General features: G+C 40.2%; 1 protein-coding gene and 1 long non-coding RNA gene across 2 annotated transcripts in view; one reads left to right on the top strand and one right to left on the bottom strand.

The window, feature by feature from the left end:
- Positions 1 to 19,628, top strand: part of b4galt5 (UDP-Gal:betaGlcNAc beta 1,4- galactosyltransferase, polypeptide 5) — a 45,483-nt gene extending 25,855 nt beyond the window's left edge. Inside the window, exons 2-9 of the mRNA XM_077513478.1 lie at positions 5,797 to 5,913; positions 6,015 to 6,128; positions 7,994 to 8,121; positions 9,540 to 9,656; positions 12,034 to 12,221; positions 12,300 to 12,422; positions 12,754 to 12,855; positions 14,712 to 19,628. Of these exons, the coding sequence (XP_077369604.1) occupies positions 5,797 to 5,913; positions 6,015 to 6,128; positions 7,994 to 8,121; positions 9,540 to 9,656; positions 12,034 to 12,221; positions 12,300 to 12,422; positions 12,754 to 12,855; positions 14,712 to 14,859 (1,037 nt within the window). The 3' untranslated portion in view covers positions 14,860 to 19,628. The remainder of the gene's footprint in view (positions 1 to 5,796; positions 5,914 to 6,014; positions 6,129 to 7,993; positions 8,122 to 9,539; positions 9,657 to 12,033; positions 12,222 to 12,299; positions 12,423 to 12,753; positions 12,856 to 14,711) is intronic.
- LOC144014006 (uncharacterized) lies at positions 779 to 17,437 on the bottom strand. The gene is made up of 3 exons (XR_013282383.1): positions 17,271 to 17,437; positions 1,531 to 1,640; positions 779 to 1,421 (listed from the first exon to the last, which is right to left on the bottom strand). It is a non-coding gene; the product is annotated as an uncharacterized LOC144014006 (long non-coding RNA).
- Positions 19,629 to 21,382: the final 1,754 nt, after the last annotated feature.

The raw sequence follows: 21,382 nt of genomic DNA, 5'->3' as shown, positions 1-21,382 counted from the left end.
CCCTTTTCTCAGAGTGACAGCTTTAATCCCTGAAAGCTCGGAAGTGCATGTGTCGGGAGTGTGCTTGTGTCACCGTGTGCGCGTGTGCATGCAGGGAGGAAAACTGCCTTTCAGCTCTTATCAGTGAGCCGGCAGAGTGGGGCCGATCACCTAGCACTGCTGAGCTATCAATGTAGAGTTAATTGCCTTTCACAGGGAAAATGAAGGTAGGGCATGGAGGAGGAGAGGGGTCCATTTTTTCCTTTTTCTATTTTGATTAACCCTTTCTGCAGTATAAATTGCTGTGCCTCAGCCTGGAGTTGTGTCCATAAGCCGGCGGCCATTGCGTTTCGATTATTCACTGAATCGGTGGCTGCAAACAGATTTGACACGTGTTGGAAATGACATTAAACAGGCAGCAAAGGAGAGCGAGATGGAGAGAGCCAATGAAGAAGAGAAGAGCGCATAGGTGGAGTGGGGATGGAGGGGGCATGTGCAGTCAGAATGAGCGAGAGGTGGGCGGGGTTTGGCATGTGGACTGCGTGTTCTGTCCAAGCTATAGCATACAAGGTCGTTCAAGGTCTGCTTTCATGCTTGATAGGATAAATTCTTATTTTTTTTATGAGCAGGACGGAAGTGTGGATTGCTTTTTAATCTCGTGTAGTCAATCATCATCATGTCGAAGCACAGTGGAACCTCGGATTGCAGGATGGATCTTTTTGAAAAAGTTTGAAGAAAATAGAATTGTACAAAATAATAATACATTTATTTTATTGAGGATAACTAGTTTTGCATAATGAATAAAGGAACATTGATCATCACATACATTTTTTAAGGAGCATTGTGACAAGATTTTGCAAAAATTCAACTCATCCTAGATTTGAATGAATGAAAGGGGAGATTACATAGGCACGTGGAGGCCAACACGCTCTACTGAGCCTCAGTTGACTTGTTTAAGTCATCAAAAACATCAAAGTTGGATCAGCCTGTAGTGTTTTTCCACTTTAGTTTTGAGTGTCACTCCAAATTCAGACCTCCATGGGTTCATCAATGTGATTTCCATTTTGTTGTCAGCACAGTCAACGATCCATCCATCCATTTTCTTGACCGCTTATTCCTCACAAGGGTCCCGGGGGTGCTGGAGCCTATCCCAGCTGGCTTTGGCCAGTAGGCAGGGTACACCCTGAACTGGTTGCCAGCCAATCGCAGGGCACACAGAGACGAACAACCATCCACACTCATAAGCACACCTAGGGACAAGTCGTAGAGGAGCGCCCAATTAACCTGCCATGCATGTCTTTGGAATGTGGGAGGAGACCGGAGTACCCGGAGAAGACCCATGCAGGCACGGGGGAGAACATGTAAACTGCAGCCAGGAAGGTCAGAGCCTGGACTCGAACCTCAGTCCTCAGGACTGGGAGGCGGACATGCTGACCAGTCAACTATGTAAAAAGAACAAAAATAAAACAACAGTGAAAACGGTTCAAATACAACTTTAATATCGCGATTCGCATTGTGCCAAGATCAGCCACGTGTACACAAGTTTTGTACCTTGCTTTAAGTTCTTTCTTGAGTTCTGTCGTGTTTCCCGTGTAGATTTCTTTATAAAGGCTTGGAACAATTTCTTCGGCCCAATGGCGGACTTATTTAGCCGTTGCACTCTAAATAATTGCAAAAAATCAGTGGATCTCATTACAAAATGCTTCCTTTAAACACGTGGGATGATTCTTAATCAACATAATCGAGAAGTTTAGACTAAGTCACAAACACATGGGAGGCATGTGTGCAGGTGTTTGATTCTAGGAAATCAATGGCCGAGTTAGGTGTTTTTGGTATGAAATGGAACAGATTTACAAAAAACTGGGCGAAGTTTTGGACAAAAAAAAATAGCCCTTATCGAATTGTATGAAAATAGGGTATACTGAAAACTGCGGTTTCGTCATATAATACGTTTTAATCATATCCCTTTAATGATGTGAGGAATCAGCATATATTACAGTCGTAAGGATGTGCATCCCTTCGCCAGTACGGCTTTGTGTTGTAGACTGCCGCATTTGCTTCCTCTGAACGCCAGGTCTCTTGCGTCTAATTGCATTTGTCACTGTAGCCTCCAATGCCTTGCACTCACCATGACTTCATTCCATAGAGTTGCCTCTCGGCTACTTTGCTGTAAATGGAATCAAATGTTGACATTATCTGTCTCCTGTAAGAGTATTTCCCGCAAGCTCAACCCTTGAAAGAATACAGTGACTGTCCTTTGGAGGGGAGAGCCAAAACGTTACATTAACCAGGCCTTTTTGCTTTGTTCACTGAGCTGTGGAACTATGCAGGATGACACACTAGTCGCAATTAATGGACATTAGAATCAATACATGGTTTGTGTGACCATCTGCGGAATTGTGACGATTGTGTGGAATTGATTGTTGTTAATTAGTTCTTTTAACTTCTCAGATTTTTCAAATCCAACCCTGCATATACGGGCCATGAATAGAGTGAGCTTGACTTGGCTAACCAAGCTAGCACAGCAAACGTGTTGTTTATTGTTGGAGAGGTTTATTGGGCTTCAGGCTCAACTGGCATACGTCTGGAGTTTCATCCATCCATTTTCTATAACATCTTTCCCATATTATTCAACTTTTCCACATACTAAAATAGTTGTCAAATACTGTATGTAAACGGCATGTCATTGACATGCATTCGTCAAAATTGACTTTGGATCTAATATTTTTGCTGTCCCCAAATCAGCTAAAACACACAGCCTGTTTGAGGGGTGTGCCACTTCTATTTAAATAGCTGCACCAGGCCACACCTAGGTCATACCATTCTTTGGTTCCACTAGCTATGTGCTAATGTTGTGAATGGAAACGACTGGCCATAGCGAGCAAAAGCAGTGTGGTACAACTGTACCAATTTGAGCCTTTTACACATTTTAGAACTATTTTAAAGGAAAAGTGGCATAACGTTTTACCATAACAAAAAGTAGCATAATGTTACTACAGAGACTATAGCGTAGCCGGCAACTCTTCTTCGGGCATTATTTTGCCGTGAATTAATCTGATTTGCCGTTAATGCTTGTAGACATTTGCAAGCGGTTATGAACAACACAAATGTCCACATTTAGGCCACTGCGCGGTGGCGCAAATTGAGGTGAAGACGTAATGCGTAACATTATACATCTTCGTGTCAATTTCGACGTACACACGTCGTTCACTGCTCCATAAAAAAAACAATGTCTGAGCGTGCAAGGCTATAAGAGCTGCAGCCAGTTCAGTCGCGTCTTCAGCAAAATGGGAGTGAGCTTCGCCATGCGGAGGTTGTTTGGTTACAAGAGGTTGCGGTCACGTATTGTTTGGCCAAGATAAACAAGCCGCGGTGTTGATTTTACCGTGACCAGTAATTCGCCATCTATTTCACATGAGTTTGTGATGCTAACCAATGAATAAGCTAACGTCCGCTCAACGAGGCGTGTGCGTTGCTGTCGCTCAGTGGAGTAAACATGCACATTTGTGTTTTTTCATACCCGCTAGTAATATCTACAAGCAATCACGGCATTTTCTCTCCCCTCTGATTAACCAGTCAGAGACATTTACGGCAAAATAACGCTCCCAAAAGGGTCGCCGGTTGCGGCAAAAATAACCACTGCCGAAATAATCACAGAGGGAAAACATTTTTTAACAATACACTTGCCTGCGATGTACAAAGCATGACGCCACAAACTGGCTGCTACCGTATCATTGGAGATCCCCCCCCCCACAACACTATGTATCTATATACGTGCTCCTAAATTTCAACCTTGATAAATAGAATGTCAAGTGCCCATCCCTAGCATTGCCGTGCACGATCTCCATATGCTTGGCAGGCATGGGAAGGACACTTGTCAAAGTGGGCTGGTGCCTGCAGGAATGGGTCGCACGCCAGAAGTCTCTGAGCAATTTTCCATCATATGGCACCACAGAGTGTCATGAGCTAGAGCGATTGTGCGTGTGGGAGAGAGCGCCTTCCGTCAGACATTTTGGCTGAAGGAGGTGTGAGTCTTCAGGAGCGTGTGTTGGGCACAGTTTGTCATGAGCGTGATATATAATTCAAATGTTACTTGATTCCCATTTAATGCTGCTAACTTCTGTTCTAGTCACTGTATAACCACGAGTGTGCAGTCCTGCATACCAGGCGCTTTGTGCTGAACAAGATGAATGTGATGGAAACGGTAATACAATTAGCGATGACAAATCACATCCAGTGGATTTGTAGCTCAGTGGTATTACTCACACGCGCATGCACAAATACATGGAGGTGCATTCATGGAGGGGTGTGCATCATGTTTGGATTGCTTGGTCTGGATTAGTGGCGGAGGGATTGTGCTGAGTCGCAGGTTCACAGAGGAAGCAGTTCAACTGTAGCAGGGTCGTTCGCAGTGAAACAACAAAAGTAAGAAGCCAAACGATCGATTGACTTCATTCCTGTCAAGTAAACAACATTGTTGTTCTTCAGAATAATATGGCAAACTTATAATAATGTAAGGGAGGTACAGTGGAGCAAAATAAGTATTTAGTCAGTCACAGATTGAGCAAGTTCTCCCACAAATTCATTATCGGTATTCTGTGAGCGTCAGAATGGGTCATTTCACCTCGGTTCACCCAATGAGTGAAACGCTACTTTTTCACATTCCTGCCTTATCATTCTTCCAGTAGCTATTCAATTTGAAAATGTAAGATATCTGCAGGGTTTTGAATTGATTTTGCCCACTGCCCCACCTAATGACGATGTCACTTGTGAAGTTGTGCGCAAGTGTTCTTGCGCAATATTGGCCCAGTCACTTGATGTGCGTTTTTGTTATGTGGCATTCCAGCAACTGATTCATCAACAACTATAGCATCTGTTTTTAGCTTTTATCCCTTAAGAGTCCATTTTTGTTTGTTTTTCTTTTCTCCATTGAAACAAATCATCATCGGTGACTCACAGTCACTTAATAGTGTTGCCTAATAATGGAGGGGGGGCTGAAAGTTAATCCTAAGGCAAATTGAATGAGTTGAACAGAATGAATTTCGAATGGGACTGAATTTTTTAATGTCTATTTTGTGAAAAACTGACAGTTGGGAATGTGACAAATAGCCCGCAAAGCATGAAGTTTTGGAACATGTTGAGGTTGGACTGGTTTGAATCAGTTAAGAAATGTAGAAGCAGTTGAGGGACAAAAATCGGCGCTATAAGAAAAATTATTTTTTTTAAAATAAATGTAGAACACAATTACGACGAGAAGCAATCAGTCAATTTGTTAATCCTGTTTCCTCCTTATTGTGCCCTCTTCATTGCTGATTAACATTCCAGTTGTTGACTTCTTTGGAATGAAAGCATGGATGTGTTGTCTGGAAATTCCCCTCAGTGAGTCACCAAGGCAGAAAATTTTTCAGGGGCAGTTTACGGTCAGCTTGGGGATGTTTATTTTTACACTAGCTTTCATATTCTGCAGGTAAATTTTAATGATGAAACTGCTCCGTCTAACACAGAGCATAAAAGTGAGGATGTAAATATTAGGTGTTAATATGTAGTAAATTTACCCTGTTAAAAAAAAACACATTTTTAATGTTACTCTGACTTGTAATGAGGATGTTACTGTGAAAAGTGGTAAATAATGTATTGATGGATCAAACTTATGTTGGCACTGATGGAGCTTATCCATAAAGAAAGTGTCAGATTTCAGATGGCATTGATAGACTATTGTGCACATCTGTCCATTGCCTTCTTTGAATGTGTTAGGACAAAACAAAGCACATTGACTTGGATCACAAACCTAAAGTTGGTCTGTCCCTCTTTCCACAGTGAACGAGTATGTGTTCATGGTCCAAGCCAGAGGGATCCGGATCAGAGAAAATGTGAAGAATATCGGCGCTCAGGTCCTGGAGCAGGTGGTGAGAGGTGCCTACAGCAATGGCACAGGTACTTAATTGTGTCATAACATCTTTCTACATCAGGAGTGGACGGCTCATGCACGAATAATAGTTTACAAGACATGAACTGACATCAGTGCCTGTTTCCAGATTACTCTTATGACTTCAACATGAGTGAAAGTGATGCTCCTCCCACTGCATACCTCCCTGAGGGCTTCACGTATCTGCCCTCACAAGTTTGCCCCGAAAAACTGCCCTCCATGAGTAAGTCCATTGTTGATTTCATTTTTTTTTTCTTCAAACAATTCTTTTTCTAGGGTCTCTTGTCTTGATACTTATATCGTGGCTCCGTTCGGTACTCTGGTGTTATTTGGGTGGAGAATTTGTATTACGTGAGTAGGGATGGGAATTTATAAGAATTTTGAAATTCAGATTCCGTCATTGATTCTTTTTACTGCTCCGATTCCTTACCAATGCTCATTCAGAAAGGGATTATTTTTTTCAATGCATTTATGATGGACCTTAATTTTATGTGAAATAATACTCTGAGGGTCCACTGTCTAGTGTGTATATGTATATATATATATATATATATATATATATATATATATACCAATAGTTTTTCATTAAAATTTTCTCTGTTTTTCCATTTTGTGATAAAATACATTTTATACAGAAAAGCAATTAAATGAATAGAATATGAATAAAATTTAATAAAACACAAGCTTTTAGTGTAAAATAGCCTTCAAAAATATCTAGTAATGCAACCAATTTTCGAAGAATTTACACTGTTCTTATGTATACTATATATTAGGGGTGTGAATTGCCTAGTACCTGACGATTCGATTCGTATCACGATTCACAGGTCACGATTCGATTCGATACCGATTAATCCCGATACGAATGGTCACGATTCGATACCGATTAATCCCGATACGAATTTATAAGTCGATTGTTGAGATTTTTTTCCATTCAAATTTAGAAAATACTATCAGTAAATTTGTACATGTACACTGTAAGATTTGTATGAATATATTTATCTAAAACTTGAGGCTTATAACCGTGAGTCACTGTACACAAACAGTTTGCAATCTGTCTCACATTTGAACAGCATTAAAATAAAAATATTAAGGCTTAATGTGCCGTTCATATAACATTCTTCCATGCTCAAGGTGTGAATCCTAAAAAAAAAAAAAAAAAAAAAAAAAAAAAAAAAAAAAAAAAAAAAAAAATCGATTCTGCCGATTATTGAATCGATTCGAGAATCGCGCGATGTAGTATCGCGATATATCGCCGAATCGATTTTTTTTTTTAACACCCCTACTATATATAATGTACAATGTTTACATCCATGCTTGTCTACCAGTGCAGTAAACTAGTATTGCAGGTGATGTAACAGTGTTGCTGCAGTTACATTAACCTTCATTCATCTTTCATACCGTGATAGTGAGTATAGCATCCAGGTTTTAAAAAGTACAGCATTTTTTGGACTATACGTAACTCCAGAGTAAATAAGTCATACAAGCCAAAAAAATTCATCACGAAGATGGGGAGAAAAAAAAAAAAGAACCAAAACGTTGCATTTCCGCCAGTAAAAAGAAGGTGGCGCTAATGCACAGTAAGTCAATGCGATTATGGAACGGGAATTTGCGTGCCGGTCTGAGCTCTAATTTTGCCATACATTATACAAGTCGCACCTGAGTATAAAAATAAAAAATCTCACCTGAATATAAATTAAAATGAAAAAAAGAAGAAGGAAAAAAAAAAGCTGGCCTATAGTTGAGAATACCATACATGGATGTATGTATTCCACATAAACGTCTCTCGCTCTCAAAAAAAATAAAGTTGCAGTTGTGTGGCGTTTTAATTTCAGTTTTGATTGATGATTAACATGATTTCTCCAAATGTTTAGTCCTAGCATGGAAAAGCTTAATGTGCCTTAAGTATGCTTCTCAGCGCTCAAGCGTTAAAGCATTTCAATCACATTGCTCTTTTTCCCTCCTACGTGCTCATTTTCTAACCACGTTTTGTAATCATTAACGCGTGTTTCTTTAGTAGTCATTTTTCTTTCCACTGTTTCATGTTATACAAACGGTGTCTTTTTTTTCTTTTTTTTTTGCTGCAAACAGAGGGTAGGTTGGAGGTGAACATGAGTGAAGTGTCACTGGAGGATGTGGAGCGATCACTGCTGCAAGACGAGACTACTATGGCCCCAGGAGGCCACTGGAAGCCCAAAGACTGTTTACCTCGCTGGAAGGTATGTAACCTCACCACACATTCGCCAAGATGCATACATTGAACTGTCGGCCCTTGATGAGAATCTGTATGATATTTCATTTGATGTTGAAATGCTATATTCTCATTCATCCCTGTCATCATATTCTCAGTGTATTGATGTTGTGGTTGTCGTACAACATGGATGTGCTACTTAGAATGCTGGGGGGGGGGGGGGGGGGGGGGGGGGGGGGGACCATTTATAATCAGTGCTACTCAAGGTCCACATAGGTCCACCTACTTCCTAACCACATAACATTTGGATAAAAATATGTGCTCTTAATAGATTTCATTTTTATAATATGTTTCTCAATACCTGTATTAACTATGCTAACCCAATAACAGGGTTTCAAGCAAAAAACAAAAATATCAACATACTGTGTGGGCTGGGGGGGTGTCTTTTTCTCTCTCTCTCACTCACTCACTCACTCACTCACTCACTCAAAGCGCTGCCTTGCATAGAAATTACATTTGAAGAATGGACCAAAACTGATGAACAGCAAACCAACATTAAGTTCAAGAACTCATTTTGTGCACCCCCCCACCCCCACACAACAACAATCAACTCACTCAATTTGTTTTGTATTTTTCTACTGTTTGTTCTGCACATCATTCCAAATCAGCCAAACAATTTTTTAGGCCTTCTCATGTTGTAGTATAGGGTAGGTAGTATAAGACGTAGTAAGTGCACCTGAGCCATGTCTGCCATCTAGTGGTGAGTGGTGACATTACAACTTAAAACTACAGTCGGACTCTGCATATTCACTGGTTGTTGTTTTTCCATTTGCATTTTTTTTCTGTTATTTTTCTGTTGTTGGTGGAAAACGTATTTTGAATGTTTTCGCTTTTATTGAGGCTATTTTTTTTTTGTAAAGAGACTTTTTTTTTTTTTCTTTTTTTCCCCCCCATCAGTGGTCCATTAAGTGTGGCCACCAGTTGCCCCATCTGTCTTATTTTATTTTATTTTTTAATTGCTGGAATCAAAGTGCATCTACTCTTTGCTTGTTTCCAGCAATCCTGCATGGCATCCGTCCCTCTCATTCATTCATTTGACCCGAGAGTGTCCGGCGCTGACAAACAAATCTTTAGATTCACGCTCCTATACATCAAGCTTGGCGCTCTCAACTAACAATAGGCGCTCTGTCTGTGCTTCCAGTGACTTTTGTTTGCTTTATGTCCACTTTCAAAGGTAGATCAAAATGCGCTATTGAATAGCAGCCAGTCATGTGTAACAACGACAACAACACACCATTGAACTGACGGTGCCTGGTCCGCTTCATCCGTGATTGATTGAACGTCATATGTCATGCCACAAATGATATTTCAGTTTCTTTTTCTCCTGTTCGAAGCGTACGTGCATGTCAACTCATGTTCTCTTTTTACTTCCTTTTGTGGCCTTAGGTGGCAATCTTAGTCCCGTTCAGGAACCGACACGAGCACCTGCCCATCCTACTGAGACATCTGGTGCCAGTACTGCAGAAACAGAGGCTCCAGTTTGGCTTTTATGTCATAGAGCAGGTAGGCTCACATTTACGTAGCTTTTGTCACCTTTACCACCAAGCAGCAATGTGATAAAAATGCCTCAAAATGGCAGCCTGTCAACGTTTTGAGTATATTACATCAAAAATTTTGAAAATTGGATAATTGGTTTCAGGGAAATTTTATTATAGGGTATATATTTTTTATATACCGGGGTATATAATTTTTTATTTTATTTTTTGTATTAGAAAAAAAAGGGCACGCCTTGAAAGCGCTATATAAATAAAGATGAATTGACTTGACTTCAAATGAGTGTAAAACGTATAACCTGATTATTTCTCAGCATATCTCCTTGACCCTTTCGCTTGGCCTGCTCCCTCGGGGAATCCCTTAAATGATGCGTTGGCAGGTTTCAGGTAAAATTATCCACCAGATATCTCATAAGGGCCAAAATTCGGATGGGTTTACATAAGCCAGGGATCGAATTTACCATGATGTTTCTTTTCATATGGCGTCACTTGCCCTTAAGACTGGACTTAAATAGCGCAAATGGTGAATTATACATGAAGAGAGCAGCGTGGCCAGTAGAATAGGTCATACTTCAACATACTACATACAGGTATATGCGCTAGCAATTCATGCATTTGGCAAAACAAAATGAAGCGCTTCCTTCCAACTCAGGTGAATGACGAAGTAGACCGAGGGCCTAGATTTAAGTTTATCAGCCATTTTTAAATTTTGTCAGTTTGAGTCCAGTGCCAATCACGTTTGTTAGTTATTAACACAGTTAGTCAACCTCATCCCGTTTTTTTTAGTCCATTTTTAGTAGGGCTGTCAAAGTTAAAGCGTTAATAGATGAATTAATCACAGAAAAATATCGCATTAATCACGTATTAATGCATATTAATCGCACTATTTATTTCGACCGCACTTGAGCCTTGAACGTAACCGCGGATGGTTACATTGAAGGCTGCGCAGGTCAGTGATGAGGTCAATGCACGGCATTTCCGACGCCTGTTGTTCCAAAATGAGCGGGGTGACTCCAGTCGGTGATAAATTTCGCTTTAAAAACACCCCTATGGGACTTTAGATAAAACATAAGTAATTTGCGTTTACTTAATTAATAATTGCTGAATCGCACCCAACTCATATGTTGCTGTTAGGTTTTGAGCAATACACACATGCATGCAATTGCGTACATGCATTTAATCAATATTTACAAATGATACTCAGATAATAAAATGTGTTAATGTCAAAATATTACGGTATTTTGTTATTTTATATTACACAAATATGCAAGTAATTTAGCTGATTAATCGTGATTAATCAAAATTAACCCTAACCCCCAATCAGATTAAAAATTTTAATCGTTTGACAGCACTAATTTTTAGTCAACTATAAATCTAGCATTTTAGTCTTTATTTTAGTCAGCGAAAACACAATTTTATTCGTCTAGCTTTAGTTAGGACAATCATTTTACCCCTGTATATTTTTTTGTCAGCATATAATGTTGAACATTTTGGATCTAAAACTCTCACATAAACTTTTCTCTCACCTTTCTGATGAAAAACAACTTGACACACAATTACAATATATCAAGTGGCTACTATGGCTCCATGCTATGAGCTAGTAAGTTAGCCAGCATTAGTTTGCTGATTAGCATTATTGTTGGAACGTTATAGCCGTTGGATTAAAACTGCTTACTCCACCCAAGGGTCGCGGGGGTGCTGGAGCCTATCCCAGCTGGTTTCGGGCAGGCGGGGTACACCCTGAACTGGTTGCCAGCCAATCGCAGGGCACACAGAGACAAACAACTATCCACACTCATGAACACACCTCGGGACAATTCAGAGCACCCAATTAACCTGCCATGCACGTTTTTGGAATGTGGGAGGAGACCAGAGTACCTGGAGAAGACCCACACAGGCACGGGGAGAACATGCAAACTCCACCCAGGACGGCCAGAGCCTGGACTCGATCTTGCGTCCTCAGTACTGGGAGGCGGACGTGCTAACCAGTCAGTTGCCGCCCACTATTAATAATAATAATAATAATAATAATGATAATGATAATGATAATAAATAATAGCAATAATAACAATCAGCATCATCATCTTCATGATAGTAATAATAATAATCCTGATTATTATAATAACAAGAATAATTATTATAACAATAATTATTATTATTATAATTAGAATAATGATGATTACGAAAGGATATTACCCACAATTCTTCAGGCCACTCACCAAGTTAAAACAGGTAACTCGAAGATGTTCGAGAGTTTCATAACACTCTTGAAAAAGATAGTATTCAAGCTTATTGTTGCAAGTGGATAGTGTGGCCAAGATGTATACGTTGAAGCAAAAGGAAAGAACCTTACTTGGTCACTTTAAGATTTGAAATCCCCCATCCAGGCTGGCACGGAACCGTTTAACCGAGCCATGTTGTTCAACGTGGGCTACAAGGAGGCCATGAAGGATCTGGACTGGGACTGTCTGGTCTTCCATGACGTGGACCACCTGATGGAGAATGACCGGAACTACTACGGCTGCACGGACATGCCCCGACACTTTGCGGTCAAGCTTGACAAGTACTCGTACATGTGAGTCCACATCTGCTCTCCCGAAAGCGCGATTCGCGCTTGATATTCATTTAATATACGTCTAATTGTTCCTCCAAGGCTTCCGTATAATGAGTTCTTTGGCGGTGTCAGCGGCCTGCGCGTCGGACAGTTCAATAAGATTAATGGATTTCCTAATGCGTTCTGGGGCTGGGGAGGAGAGGACGACGACCTTTGGAACAGGTAAGAGCAGAGACGCACGCACACACCTTGTCCTATCAAAGTGCACATCTGCGGCAAAGCTGTCAATATGACATGAAGTATGTCCAAGAGATGGATGAACCCGCTCATTTTTTTTTTCTCCCCTCCGTTTACCTTTGTCACACAAATGTGTCTTTCCGCCTGCTTGCTGTGCAGAAACACACACGACTGGTGGTCTTACATTACCGATTTGAATCGTGTACTGTACTTGTATGTATTTTGTCCCAGGCTGAGCGCGAAATCTATGAACATACGGTCATTAGTGTCACCAACGGAGCATTCATGCATCACTGAGCGGCCAATGTGTTTGTAGGGTGCTGTATGCCAATTACACCGTGAGCAGACCACAAGGAGAGCTGGGCCGCTACATGTCCATTCCGCACCACCATCGCGGCGAGGTCCAGTTCCTGGGGAGGTCAGTGCCATGGCATGCTCAACTCGCTCACACGCACGCATGCACACTCGCTCAAATTTGGATTGAAGCTTAGGCTCATGTGAGCCGGTCACATGAAAAGCCCGAGCAGCGACTTGAAGGGAATTCCAAGACTTTGCATGTGACAGATTTTCAAACCGCTCAGGGACAGCCGTCCTCATTGGGAAGTTTCAAAATTTGCTCTGAATGTTATGTATGTCTGCCAATGCTTTTAAAGGGGACGTCGACACAAAAAAAATGTCTTCACGATATGCAGCCTCACTTGTGTAAATCGTGATGAATATTATTTGTTGAATATGCGTTAAGCAGCAAAAGCCACCCATTTTTATTTCTCCATCTTAGGGGGCAGCCATTTTTGCAGCTTGATATCAACTGAAAATAACATCAAATATTCTCTGAAGCTGAGCCGTGATTGGTTGTTAGATAACACTGCATTCGAGGAAGGTGGGAAGTCGGATATATCGCACTTGGATTCTCCCAACGCATTCGAGGCAAATGTGAACAACAAAAATGTTCAGAAATAAATATCTGTTTAAAAATCCCCCCACCCCCGACTTTGCAATTCGGATGTACGAGTTCAAAGGGGTATTGCGTGCTCACTTCCTGGTATGAAATTGGAAAAGTTTGTTTTCCCACTTTCCTTGAATGCAGCATATACCCTGAGTTGCGTCAACGGCAAGTGGCAAAATGGCCGTCCCCTGAGATGGATAAAAACAGGTGGAATTTGCTGCTTGATTCATTACTGAATGGTGATTGAATATTCTCCTGACTACCAGGAAAAAAGATATTGTCCAATCATGTTTATTTTGATATTCCCCAATCTTTGTGAAGTAACTGGAATAACTGCAAAAGAAATTTTTGAAAAAAAGTTTTTATTTTTAAGCTATGATGTATCCACTACAGAGGACTTTTTTTTTTTTTAAACTTAAATGCTAGGCTCAAACACAGTTAAAATAATTCAAACAATACTTTAAAGTGTTCTTCAGAGTCTTATAGAAAACATGCTAAGAACATTTCAAACCTAAATTTGTTCAATAAAAAAAGTGTTAGACAGTACACTTACTTTTCCTCTTCCCTAAAAAGTGCTTGCATTGAGGGAAGTCATTTTCTTTTATGATGCAATCAAAGGTAGCAAAGCCCCACCCCTAAACATTTAGTATCATTGGAAAGCTCTGAATGTCCTCTATAGAGCACTAAAGGCGTTAATTCAATTGAACGCACTGGGAGGAAGATATTCAGCTTTAAAAAGGTCCACTACAGAGGACAATTATGAATTGCTGGTAGTCAGGAGGATATAAACTCACTAGGGCTCTCAGTTCTGCAGACTTGAGTCAATTAAAGTAAACATGGTGAAGCTGCATTTAGCCCTTATGCTGCACACAAATTAAATAAGATGTCGACAGAATGGGGTATATGCCACGGGGACTGTTTTTTGCACATCAGTTTGTTTCCGGTTCGGTTTGCGACGTGTGGGCTGCGTCAAAAAACTTGTGCTTCCGACTTTGTGCCCCTCGGTTGCGCGTTCGCAACCCGGACCGGAACCAAACTGATGTGAAAAATCACGTACCGCCTCTTCCGTGGCATATACCCCATTGAAATCTGCCCCGAGTGCAACTACTTTTAAATCCCGGTTATAAACTTTGCTTTGACGCTAAGCGGACTTTATTGAGCTATTTTTTATTTTTGTTGTCAAGTGACTATGTGCTCAAGTCAAAGCCAAAAAAAACAAAAAAAAACGTCCAACGATGGCTCAGTCATATTTAGAAAAACTTGCATGTTGGCTCGCTCATATTTGAAGTCGAAGTGAAAGCTGATGAATTGTGTGATTGCTCCCGCAGGTATAGTCTTCTCCGCCACTCAAAGGAGAGGCAGAAAGTGGATGGCCTGAACAACTTAAACTACTCCCCCCTAGTGTCCAAGAGGCCTCTCTACACCAACGTGACGGTCAGCTTGAGCAGAAATCTTGCACCTGTAGCCGACTACTGATGTAGGCAGAGCTGGACTGACAACCACCCCGGGAATCAAAAAGTCCTCTGGGACATCAGCCATATCTCACCAGTTGCGGCACTGCTGAAAAGCTTTTTAGTTTGTTCGTGCTTTATTTCTTTTGTGGGTATGCAAAAAGAAAAAAAAAAAGGAAGAAGAAGAGGAAGGAAAAAAAAAGACGGAGACTCCAAATATGCGTTGGCTAAATCTTATGAGAAAATAGGGATAAATGCTGCACTTGTTTGTGCCACAGTCCACCACTTCACTCATCTGGGATTATCTAGTCTTCAGTGTCCACATGCCTTTTGCACCATTTTGGCCTTCAACACCCATCAAGTCATTAATTTCCTTCATCGAGTCTGCGATTAACTCCTCCCTGCACTTCAGTTTACATTAGTTTGAGAAAATAGGCCGTGAGACACACTTGCCACTCTTGCACGCGCGCAGCAGTTTGACTTAAAAGGTGATGACGTGCTCTCTTATTTTTGCTTTTGCACTTCTTACACGAATGCAGTAGTCCTGTGAAAACATTTGCATGCACACACACAACTTTTAGCGCGTGGGAGCTTGCAGCTGGTTCTGCAAAAAAAGAAGAAAAAAAAGGTTTATGCCAAAATCTTACAAATGAACAGAACTATGAAGAGTGTTTTCAATCATCTATATGTGAGATAGTTTATGCTAAATTTAGAGTATATTAATACCTTGCTAATTTCTTACAGCTATACTTTACCCTGTGAACGTACCATTTGAAGACTGTGATATTTTGTGTTTGCGTCGTTCGACTTTGGGTGCACGCGGCTGCTGGTGAGCGGCCGCGAGTCGGGAGAGCGTTCGCTCGTCCTGTTAGCAATAAGCCGGGAAATCACAGAGATGGATTTCGACTGCCTCACGATACCGATGCAATAGCGCCAGGTGCTAGCATAATTCTCGCGTCGGGACTACAGAGACGGGCAAGACGGCGTACCCGGAGGTTTGCGTCCGGTGGCGAAACCGGTGTGTTGGCGAGCGAAGGAGAGCCTATGCAAAATGGCTTGTGCGGATCAACTTGTCGTGTCAGCGGTCAGAGTGACGGGATGGACTTCAGACCCCGCTTTGTTTGCCGTGCGTAATCACAGGATTTTTTATTTTTTTTTGGTAACGTGTGATCGCCTCCGTTTTCACATGAGCAAACTGGAGGTAGAGATACTTGATTGCTGTCACTGTCCAGATGGTGTTTACAGAAGCTTTTGATTTGTTATTATTTGTCAGATTGCACAGTGGTCACATACTGTAAAAACTCTTTAGCAATGCCTGCCTTCGCTCATTTTCAAACTAAAATCTCTCTTTCGCGCAGTTCGGAGTACCATATGAGGACATCAGCTTGTATGCGTTCGATTCCCAACCCGGACAGGTTGTTCTGTCGAACGCCACCCGATGTACTGCTAGTACAGAGCAGTCAAGTAATTGCCCTTCTTTGATTTAAGTGTGCTCGAAATTCAACCGAAATATATGGTACATAAATGAAACATTAGGAAAAAAATAAAAGACATAACCTTCACTGGCTGTCCCCTCATCACAAAGCTACTCCATTTCACGCAAAACGCCTTGTATGCATTTAAGATGTTTTTTTGTTTTTTGTTTTGTTTTTTTTAAGGGGGGTGGGGGTTGAATTACTGTTGTTCCCACAGTGAGGCTGGACCTCTTTTTATTTATTTGATCTCTTCTGGATTATTTTCTGTAATTGTTTTTTTTTTTTTTTTGTCTAATTTCTGGCAGTTGATGTGCTGATTATGACGTAACATTATGACAGGCTGTGTTAGACGCACTGAATCTTGTAGTCGTGTGTATTTGTGTGTTTTTGGGTTGAGTGAGGTTCGGATCCTGTGTTCAAACCTGGGAGCGGCTTTATTTCATGCCAGACGCCAGGTTGGATGAAATAGACCGGGACCCGTTTACAACGGTGTGTGTGTGTGTGTGTGGGTGTGTTAATCTGCTCAGCAGACACGTCTGAGGACGCCATTTTGTGTGACAACCGCAGGAAGAGCAAGAAAGCCAATTAGCTGTCCCATGCCTTTCACTGAGCACCTCCTTTCATAAAGCAAGCGGCGCTGGCCTGCTTGAGAGCTCGCCAAGTCTCCATTGCGCCTTTCCGTACAATTCGACACGACACGTGGCTACGAGTACTAGCACATCCGTTCTATTAAGTAATCCCGATTGTCTTACATCTAAAAAGTTACCTTCATCTACAAATAAAGGAAACAAACAGCTTTGTGATGAATGCAGTCCTAAAACTGAATTATTATAGAAATACAAAGCAATTTTTCCCATTGGATTTAGTCAATTAGTAAATACAATTTAGTCTATTCCACAAAAATATATTTTGTAGATAATAACTAGAGAGCACATAGAATAGATTTAAATGACTGACTTACTTTATGGAAGACTGTTGACGGCGTATACAGCGACGAGGGGTGTCCTTTCTTGAATTGTGACGGAACTTTTGGTTATATTGCGTAAAATGCTCAACAGAAAGCAAGGCGCATTCGACAACGTAGCTTTTCTTGACTCAAAGAACTATCAAGCCTCTCATACTTCTCAGCATCACTCTGACAAGTTGGGGCAACATTGGTGTAACATCCTGTCAAAAATTAGGCCTTCAAAATAAAAGCTTAAGAGGTTTCGCCATTAATTTGGCCTTTTCGTTGAATGAGCCACAATGTGATGCAAGAAAGTATGATGACTGTTATATACAGAATACTTTTATTTTGAAGGTTTTACTTTTGACAGGATACCCTATGCAGATGTTGCCTAAATAGACTGGGAGGATAATTGCTCTGATTTGTTGCTATCAAATGAGCTCTTTATAAACAATTTACAATAAATAAATAGCCAAAAAAAACTTTATACGAAAACTAGTGCATCCAAAAACCGAAATTCCACTGTACATGTCTGTTTTTGGACAAAATGTGGAAAAAAATTTTTACTTTTACTGCGCTCACCCGTCAGGAGATTTTTGCTTTTGATTCTGGTTTGGCGTCAAAGCTTTTTTTTTTTCCTCACCAAATTATTAAGAGGTGCTCAGTGTCAGTTGTGAAAGGTTCACGGCATTTATGGAAAGCATGAAAGCTTCTCCATGCGTGTTTGAGTGAGATGGCGAAACCCTCCAGAAGTGCAACTGCACTCCTTAGAGTTGAAGTTTTGTTGTTGTTGTTTTTTTTTTGTTTTTTTTTGTTTGTTTTTTTCCTGCACTGAAAATGATTTAGGGGAGCCTGGTAGTGAGCAACTCGGCAGGTTCTTTCTTTTCTTGACACTTACGTGAAACACTGTACATGTTTTACTTTGATTATTGCTTTAAATTAAGAGCTCAATGGACATATAGAAAGAGCCAAACAGTTAAGGTTAGGAACATTCATTTATATGACGATTTTGACATGAATTGTGCTTGCAAAATGAAGAGACCCGATTTGGTCGTACAGTCAGTATTGGGCTTCATCTTCAGTAATGTAGTACAAGCAGCTTCATCCACCTGCTGATGAATTAAAAATGTTTTTGTTTTGTTTTTTTCCCCCCCATGACAGCTAGACTGGCTTTGTAAAACTCTAAAAAATCAGTCTGCACTCTCATGCTTTTTGTCCAACACAGGAAATGGATTGTTTTCAGTTGGCGGTAGGAGCATGCTGGCCAGTCATGTACCTCTTTATATATATACATATATATATTGTAAATGGAGTCCAGACTAAGGCGGAGCCTGCTGCTCATGGTACCATAACCTCACCTGTTCTGATCCATTCTTTGCTGGTTTAAATGAAGGAACCATTCTTGGGCATCTGACAAAACTGGCAGCCTTAAAAGCTTCTTAATTTATTGCAGTGTTTTTCACTCAAAATTTTTATTATTTCCGTTTTTGTTTTGTTTTTTACAAAAATATTTAAATTTCAATAAGTGCATATCAAGTTATAGATCATTGTAAATATTGTTGTGTGTAGTGTTTTAGAAAATCTATAAGGTCTTAAATTTACTACAGATGGTAGCATAAAGAACAAGGATTTGGAGTGGGTTTGGCTGGTACGGGTGCCATTTAAGTGAAGCTGACATAGTGATGACATCAATGTTTTTTTTTTTTACATCACTGCTTCCCAGCGCAGCATTTTTATTTTATTTTTTTTTAAACACACAAAAAGTGATCTATCCTCGCTTCCCCCAAATTTTGATTCCTCTGGCAAAATTGCAGATGTGTTCTGCATTCAAGCTCGTAAGATTTAGATGTTGGTATTGACCAAACGTGTCATGGCAGAAGTTTGTGCACCTGCCTTGGTATTTTTTTTTTCTGCTTGACATCTCCAAGGGTGATTGATGATAACAGTTAGGTGTAGATAAGTGGGCTGCACTATAAAAGGCAGCCAGGCGTCTGCCAAAAAAAAAAACAACAACACCATGTGCTTTAAATGCCACAAAAACACCGGCACCCAAACCAGTGACGCAATCCGCTCCAAAATCTTCACTGATTCATTTTCTATGGATTTGAACCAATAAAGATGAGAAACGGACTCCACTAAATTATTCATGAATCAATTGACACAACATTGTCCCAAATCGCAAAGAGGGGCACGCTCTTTGAATTCCGAGTCACTCTTAAGCCACTTGTCAAAACTTGATGTCAGCCTTACGTGGATCTGTTTGTGTATTGGCATATTTATCTTTTGATTATTGAAATTTGTATGATGGGGATTTTCTTTTATACCATCATTGTTATTGTCAAAGTACACCAATAAAAAAAAACTTGTAAAGATGCAGTGGCTCTGTTTTCATGTTGCGCAACCACTCGTCAATTCCTGGCAACGGCCGAGACGCCCCGACGTGCTTGGTGGCTCCATTTTTAAACATTTGTGTCAATTGCTTATTTATTTATGCTTAATAACTTTGTTGTCCTTTTTCAATCAACATCCAATTTACACCATTCCAGTTTCAAAATGCTCCAGAAATTCATACCTTCCCGTGCTAAAAAGAATTCTTAAGCCACATACTTAGTTTTCCCACAATTTAATACATTAAAAAATAAAATAAAATCCCCGATTCATTTTCAATGGGCCATTCAGCTTTGTCTCTATTACAAACCACTCATTATCATTCACAGATGATGATGCTGGCATGCTCGGGGTTCAAATCACAACTTCGACTGGACATTTACACAAGGCACTAAATGATATCCAGAAATCCATCACTTAATCACGTGGGTTAAATCAATATCCGCATTCATCTTAAGTGGCAGCTTTTGGTTTGAAGTTCTCCAAAAGTTCCGACGGTGGAAAAATGACAGACCAGGGTTCAAATCCCAGTTTCAACAGATTTTGGTCCAAGTTCAATTGCATATAGCCTAATAATCATTGTCCAATTGTTTAACATCCATTATAGTTTTGGAATTTTTCATTTTAGTAAGTTTTGATTTGAGTTTTGTTTTTTAAATTTAGTTGGTTTTAATTGGTTTTCAGGGTAGTTCTGTTAGTTTTTATTAGTTTTAGTTATTTAATAAATGCTACATTTTAGTTAGTTTCAGTATTTTTTTATTTTTTTATTTATTTTTATGTTTATTACCTGTGCGCAATATGGAAGGGAAAAAAAAAAACACCATAGGGGCGATGTCATATGAAGGTCCTTTTCTTTTGGCTGCTGCTAGATCAATGTTTCCCAACCCTGGTCCTCGGGGAACACTGTTTTCCATGTCTCCCGATTCCAACACAGGTGAGGATCGTTATCAGGCTTCTCCAGAGCTTGCTAATGAGCTGTCATTGGAATCACCTGCGCTACAGATAGATAGTGACACACTTTCAAACGTCCTTTTTCCAGTTAATATCAAAATGAACCTACTTAAAATCACATTTAAAATCACCCCCAAAGGCTCATGCATTCAATTAATTACCAAAGACTAAAACGAAGGACATTTTTGCCGTAATTATAGTTTTGTAAACATAAAATGTAGTTTTCGTTTTTTGAAAAAGCATTTTCGTTTTTAATTTTTTATTTTTTATTTTTTTTCTTTAGTTTTAGTTAATGTAACCTTGCATTCAAATATTAGCATTCCAATTTCTCCAGAAATTGCGTCTCTAGTTCCTAAAAATATTTTCTTTACATTTGATTGAAAACGTAAGCTTGCACATCACTGAAAATTTTACGTTGGCACTCTAACAAATCACAGGCCAGACTAGTAAAAAGCCTTAATTGTTATTCGCTTTCAGTGCTACAATCAATTTGTTAGGTTGCTGCTGTAAAAATAAACTTGTTGAGAATCCAATGTGATTACCCTGAAAGGATCCTGAAAGCCAAAAGCCTGTGGAGCAACAAGCCGGAAGAAAACTGGCCGCGTGTCCCCTCTTAAGTACCCAAACAGAGGATGTTTTGTCTCTGCTACTGAAGAGACTTCATGTGAGCCACATTTTAAAGAAAAAAAAATGCACAGAATATTTCCACAACTATCTCGCTGTCTCTTTCCGCTCTCATTGAGCCAACCTACATGTGCCATTCATTGGAAACTTGGCATTTGCCAGAA

The sequence above is a fragment of the Festucalex cinctus genome, chromosome 2 (genome assembly GCF_051991245.1).
Source record: "Festucalex cinctus isolate MCC-2025b chromosome 2, RoL_Fcin_1.0, whole genome shotgun sequence".
Taxonomy (NCBI): domain Eukaryota; kingdom Metazoa; phylum Chordata; class Actinopteri; order Syngnathiformes; family Syngnathidae; genus Festucalex; species Festucalex cinctus.
This window is presented reverse-complemented; position numbering and strand designations above follow the sequence as displayed.